The sequence below is a fragment of the Salmo salar genome, chromosome 16 (assembly GCF_965601325.2).
Source record: "Salmo salar chromosome 16, fSalSal1, whole genome shotgun sequence".
Classification (NCBI taxonomy): Eukaryota; Metazoa; Chordata; class Actinopteri; order Salmoniformes; family Salmonidae; genus Salmo; species Salmo salar.
The window spans coordinates 53,185,101-53,192,210 of NC_138306.1; the positions used below are offsets into that span (position 1 = coordinate 53,185,101).

Below are 7,110 nucleotides of genomic sequence, written 5' to 3' on the forward strand. Positions count from 1 at the left end.
TCCCAATCTCCCCCCATTCAGCTCTCCCACCCAAATAATTTGTTGTATAAATTGAGTTATTTTTAAATTTAATTTTTATTTCACCTTTATTTAACCAGGTAGGTTAGTTGAGAACAAGTTCTCATTTACAACTGGGACCTGGCCAAGATAAAGCAAAGCAGTTCGACACATACAACAACACAGAGTTACACATGGAAAAAACAAACATACAGTCAATAATACAGTAGAAAAAGTATATATACGGTGTGTGCAAATGAGGTAGGATAAGGGAGGTAAGGCGATAAATAGGCCATGGTGGCGAAGTAATTACAATATAGCAATTAAACACTGGAATGGTAGATGTGCAGAAGATGAATGTGCAAGTAGAGATACTGGGGTGCAAAGGAGCACATTTACAGATGGGCTATGTACAGGTGCAGTGATCTGTGAGCTGCTCCGACAGCTGGTGCTTAAAGCTAGTGAGGGAGATATGAGTCTCCAGCTTCAGTGATTTTTGAAGTTCGTTCCAGTCATTGGCAGCAGAGAATTGAAAGGAAAGGCAGCCAAAGGAAGATTTGGCTTTGGGGGTGACCAGTGAGATATACCTGCTAGAGGGCGTGCTACAGGTGGGTGCTGCTATGGTGAACAGTGAGCTGAGATAAGGCGGGGCTTTACCTAGCAGAGACTTGTAGATGACCTGGAGCCAGTGGGTTTGACGGCGAGTATGAAGCGAGGGCCAGCCAACGAGAGCGTACAGGTTGCATGAAATGTATGGTAATGTTTATTCTCTGTCCCACGTCTGATACAATATTTAGGCTGATTATTTAATTCTAGACGGGCGATATATGAGCCCTGGAATTAGTTCATGACCTAAGGAAAGATGGATGGAGAAAGAGAGAGAGAGAGAGAGAGACAGAGAGAGAGCGAGAGAGAGAGGGACAGAGAGCAAAGGAAGAGGGAGATAAAGAGAGAAAGAAAGAGAGAGAATGAGAGTGAGAAATAAATAATGAGATGGTAATAAAGAGAGAAAGAAAGAGAGATGGTAGGAAAGAAAAGGGTAAGAAGAGCACACACATAGGATTAAATGCTATAGTATCAATGGAACCTAAATTACTCAATTGTTATACTGAGTAAAAGTAAAGATTCCTAAATAGAAAATGACTCAAGTAAAATGTGGTCACCAAGTAAAATACTACTTGAGTAAAAGTTTAAAAGTATTTGTTTTTAAATATATGTAAGTATCAAAAGTACAGGGAATTGCTAAAATGTAAAAGTATGAATCATTTCAAATTCCTTATATTAAGCAAACCAGACAGCACAATTTTCTTGTTTTTAGTTATTTACGGATAGCCAGGGGTACACTCCAACACTCAGGCCTAATTTACAAATTTGTGTTTAGTGAGTCCACCAGAACAGAGGATGACCAGGGATGTTCTCTTTATAAGTGTGTGATTTGGACCATTTTCCTGTCAAAATGTACTTTTGGGTGTCAGGGAAAATGTATGAAGTAAAAAGTACATTATTTTCTTTAGTAATGTAGTTAAGTAAAAGTTGGCAAAAATATAAATAGTAAAATAAAGTAGATATACCCCCCCCCCCCAAAAAAAAACTCTTAGGTAGTACTTTAAAGTATTTTTACTTAAGTACTTTACACCACTGTCAATAAGGCCAAGGTTATTCATAAGGGACATTGGCAACATCCAGAAATGACAAAACTCATATCATGCAACATGGTATACTATATTGTGTTAAGTTGATCAAACCTCACCACTCAGCTAATGCTGTAGGCTACGCATCTACAGTATCTCACAAAAGTGAGTACACCCCTCACATTTTTGTAAATATTTTAGTATATTTTTTTCATGTGACAACACTGAAGAAATTACACTTTGCTACAATGTAAAGTAGTGAGTGTACAGCTTGTAACAGTGTAAATTTGCTGTCCCCTCAAAATAACACAACACACAGCCGTTAATTTCTAAACCGCTGGCAACAAATTTGAGTACACCCCTAAGTGAAAATATCCAAATTGGGCCCAAAGTGTCAATATTTTGTGTGGCCACCATCATTTTCCAGCACTGCCTTAACCCTCTTGGGCATGGAGTTCACCAGAGCTTCACAGGTTGCCACTGGAGTCCTCTTCCACTCCTCCATGACGACATCACAGAGCTGGTGGATGTTAGAGACCTTGTGCTCCTCCACCTTCTGTTTGAGGATGCCCCACAGATGCTCAATAGGGTTTAGGTCTGGAGCCATGCTTGGCCAGTCCATCACCTTTACCCTCAGCTTCTTTAGCAAGGCAGTGGTCGTCTTGGAGGTGTGTTTGGAGTCGTTATCATGTTGGAATACTGCCCTGCAGCCCAGTCTCCGAAGGGAGGGGATCATGCTCTGCTTCAGTATGTCACAGTACATGTTGGCATTCATGGTTCCCTCAATGAACTGTAGCTCCCCAGTGCCGGCAGCACTCATGCAGCCCCAGACCATGACACTCCCACCACCATGCTTGACTGTAGGCAAGACACACTTGTCTTTGTACTCCTCACCTGGTTGACGCCACACTCGCTTGACACCATCTGAACCAAATAAGTTTATCTTGGTCTCATCAGACCACAGGACATGGTTCCAGTAATCCATGTCCTTAGTCTGCGGGCTTTCTTGTGCATCATCTTTAGAAGAGGCTTCCTTCTGGGACGACAGCCATGCAGACCAATATGATGCAGTGTGAGGTGTATGGTCTGAGCACTGACAGGCTGACCCCCCACCCCTTCAACCTCTGCAGCAATGCTGGCAGCACTCATACATCTATTTCCCAAACAGTTCTTGCCATTATATGAACTTGGTCTTTTACCAAATATACTAACCCTACCTTTATAGCAACCCTACCTTGTCACAACATAACTGATTGGCTTAAACACATTAAGAAGGAAAGAAATTCCACAATTGAACTTTTAACAAGGCAGACCTGTTAATTGAAATGCATTCCAGGTGACTTCCTCATGAAGCTAGTTGAGACAATGTCAAGAGTGTGCAAAGCTGTCATCGAGGCAAAGGGTGGCTACTTTGAATAATCTGTTTTCCATTTTTTTGGTTACTACATGATTCCATAAGTGTTATTTCATAGTTTTGATGTCTTCACTATTATTCTACAATGTAGAAAATACTAAAAATAAAGAAAACCCTTGAATGAGTAGGTGTGTCCAAACTTTTGACTGGTACTGTATGTTTAATGGATTTTCAACCTCTGACGTAATGTGGATTCAGAGCTATCTATCTAATAGAACTGAGAGGGTTTTTCTTTAATGGAAGCCTCTCTAATGTCAAACATGTAGGGTGTGGTGTACCACAGGGCAGCTCTCTACTCTTCTATTTTTACCAATGACCTGCCACTGGCATTAAACAAAGCGTTTCAGCAAACACAGCTAATGAAGTGACTGAAACCCTTAACAAGGAGTTGTAGCCAGTTTTGGAATGGGTGGCCAGTAGTAAACTAGAAATGAACATCTCCAAAACTAAGAGCATTGTATGGACCCCAGAAAGAGTAGCTCCTGCTTTTGCAACAGCAAATTTGGATCCTAGTAACATACCCCAAAATAACTTAATGTATGTCGACACTCTAATCAAACAAGGATGTGGTTTTTGGATGATCCCCTACTTTGCATGTCATTGATTCATGTCTTGCGTGACAGATCTTCATCATCATCATTGATCCACCATCAACATTACAATTCAGAAAACATCTCAGATAACCCCAAGGGATTGTTGTTAGTAATGAAACAGTGGTTTCGTTATGTTTATTTGTCAAAGAAAAATACATTTAATCTAATATAGTAATATATAACTCAACACACCTACTCAGTGCAGCCAGAAGATCAAACAAACAATTGTTAAAGTTATGGTAATTCTAAGGTAATTGTTTTTAAATCTAAACAGCAGTCAACAACATGGTAGACTCCTAAGTCTTGTACGTAGTGGTGTAGTGGAGGGTAAGCACTATTTCCTCACATTTTGTATTTTACACAAAAATGTAGCCACCAATCATGGGAAAATAATAAGGAAATATAGGGAGCGTTACTTTATTCCCAACGAATGGCGTTTAACCACCTATTTTTTTTAACCAGTACATCACTGGTTGTACGAATTACACCAGATGCTGAGGATGACGATGAAGCTGAAGGTGATGAAGATGCAGTAAGCGCCAAAAAGCAGCCGGTCGATGATGTAGCCCACCTGCATCCAGTCCTGGGAGATCTGGTTCCCGTCCACATGTTGGGCCACCTGGAGGCGGATGGACTGCAGCTCATTGCCCAGATTCTTCAGTTCCGCCAGGGTTGGATCGCCTGCCTCTGCCCACATCTCACCTGGTTCTCCTTTTTGAACATGTCTCTCCACCGTCACTGGAGGGCAGACTTTCAAGTCTGTTTCTTAGAGAAAAGAGGGAAGGAAGGGAGAAAGGTGAAATTATGAATATACCTCCTAAAGACAGAAAAGATTGACTTACATGGGAAGTACAATTCTGTCTAACGTCAGACCTAGTCAAGTGGCTGGAAAAATGTATCAGAGTGATTCCTGCATTTATGATACTGTTCAAGCCTGTGATTGAATGCTTTCACTATATTGCTTTGGGTTGGACAAAATAAGGTTCTGCTAATTGCATGAAAGTCTGTGTAATTGTAACTCCCTTGAGGGATCAGATCAGGGGTACCTCGTGCAACTGGATTGAGGATGATCTTGTCCTCTCTTGATTTCTGAGGCAGCCAGACGAGGTTGCCCATGAAGCGCAGGACGAGCACTCGGACCCAGCCAGGCACTGGGTGGAAGTTACTGGAGCCAACCAGGAGGTTGGTGATGAGAATAGTCTCCAGCAGGCTGGCCACCATCAGAGCCAAGCAGATGGCGAAGAACACATCTGCATGGGCGGGAGGAGGAGGAGGGAGGTGAAGAGAGGAACATATTCAGCCACACTTAGGAGGACAAAGGAAGTGGACTTCAAAATGATACTTGACCTAACCAGCTAATCCAATAACACAAAGTAAACATTTACCTATACATGTATTATTTACGACAAAAATGGTGCTTCCAGTACACATGTTTTCATACTCACTTATCAGTGGGATGGTGCTTCCTGTAACGGGCAGCAGGTCATTCACGATGAGCAGGAAGACCGAGTAGCCCAAAATTAGGGTCATCTTGAAGGAGGAGCGGTCCACGTTCTGGGGAGGCAGCAGGAAGCTGAAGAGATCCACAGTGATGAGGAAGCAGCTGGGGATCAGGAGGTTCACCACGTAGAGGGTTGCTCTGCGCCTCAGGACAATCTACAGTTTAGAGATACAACAGTGAATGACAACCTTGAAGTGTGATCTGGCTTGGTGCAGTAGATTCCCATATCAGACAAGACAATGCCATAAATAGCGGGGTTAGCATCCTATGTGTGAAACAGGAAGTACTCTCTGAAACAAAAGTAAAGCTAGAAATATAGAGAACTCAACGTTCGGTAGTAGTATAGCCAAATTACCGGCGTCTGAGTAATTGCAGTTCTTTGGGTTCTTACATAGAAGCAGAGCTCATCATAGGGGTTGCCTTCTCCCTGATTGAATGTTGATAACTTGAATTTGCTGGATTTGATGTCCATTAGCTCCCACTCCCCTTCAGTGGACAACACGCTCCTGGAGCGTTTCAGGATGTCCTCCACCTCCTTCCCTAAGATAATCTTTATGTCCGACACTGCAGGGGAGAAAAAGGAATGGGTCATACTGGGATGAATGGGCTGAACCTATATGGAAGCAAAACATGATCTGAACTGAGGGGATGGTAAACTTGGGCCTAATAGCAAACAGATCCCTTGGTTGACACCGAGTAATATATAAAAAACTTCAATGGACTCAGTGGACAACCCTGTCTCATACCTATCATTTAAGATTGCAAGGGAAAGTCAGGATGTTTTTTTGGGAGAGAAGGAGCGATGGGTTTGGTATAGGATCCTTATGTTCAAGTAAGTCCTAAAGCGTGGTTGCGTTGACGTCTTACCGTGGTGGATGTAGGATCTGAAGGTGAAGGTGCAGTTCTGGACGTCAAAGGGGAAGGTGTAGATCTCCAGGTTACAGGAGCTAACCACTCTGACAGGGTTGGCGTCTCGCACTTTACCAGTGTGCTTAATGACCACATAAGGGACGATGGGAGCTCTGTTTTCATCCATACTGTAAGACAGGGTGAAATAGGGGGACAATTTCAAACCATGGGCATGATATAAATCATATGTTTTATATTTCTTCATCTGGACTGAATCAGTCACTAGTGCAATAAAAAGTGACAGAGTTAGTGTTTGTTAAGATGTCCGCTCCTCTGCCGGAGTCTAATTAGAATAATACAAACATCCCTATCAAAATCTGTCTGTTTAAGCTATGGATTTATATGGCCTATGTCTCAATCCACCACATCTGCTAATGACGGCCTTCCGCATCTGCGGTGGAAGGTTGCTGAGCTACAGTTGTGTTTGTCAGACCATTAGACATCCAGAAAATCAGTCTTTTCTCGAAAACGTCTGTAGAGTCCAAACAAACTAAAATGACCACTCCATGGAAAGATGAGACTATCACAAATACTATGGTGTCCTCCATTTTGCTCCATGCACTCCATAAACATCACGAGACTCGTTTGAAGAAGTTACCAACCTCTGCCCAAAAGGCGAGACTATCACAAACACGTACATCTTTCTTCTTTTGCTCTAGGACAACCACAAGCCTCACAAGACTCGTCTGAAGGTAGCCTGGTATCAGTTAAAATAAATTATAGAAGTACATGCAGTTCCAGTCAAAAGTTTGGACACACCTACTCATTCCATGGTTTTTCTATTTTCTACATTGTAAAATAATAGCGAAGACATTAAAACTATGAAATAATACAGATGGAATCATGTAGTAACCAAACATTTGTATTTTATATATTATTTGATATTTGAGATTCTTCAAAGTAGCCACCCTTTGCCTTGACGTCAGCTTGCACAAATTCGTTTACATCCCTGTTAGTGAGCATTTCTCCTTTGCCAAGATAATCCATCCACCTGACAGGTGTGGCATATCAAGAAGCTGATTGAGGAGCATGATTAATACACAGGTGCACCTCATGCTGGGGACA

At 42.0% G+C, this 7,110-nt stretch overlaps 1 protein-coding gene across 1 annotated transcript; it reads right to left on the reverse strand.

Moving 5' to 3' along the window:
- Window positions 1–4,101: 4,101 nt before the first annotated feature.
- On the reverse strand, window positions 4,102–6,172 carry LOC123727714 (5-hydroxytryptamine receptor 3A-like). The gene is made up of 5 exons (XM_045696686.2): window positions 6,004–6,172; window positions 5,528–5,700; window positions 5,081–5,291; window positions 4,682–4,885; window positions 4,102–4,400 (listed from the first exon to the last, which is right to left on the reverse strand). The coding sequence occupies exons 1-5, from the start codon at window positions 6,170–6,172 to the stop codon at window positions 4,102–4,104; spliced, it is 1,056 nt and encodes a 351-aa protein (XP_045552642.1).
- Between the last annotated feature and the right edge of the window lie 938 nt (window positions 6,173–7,110).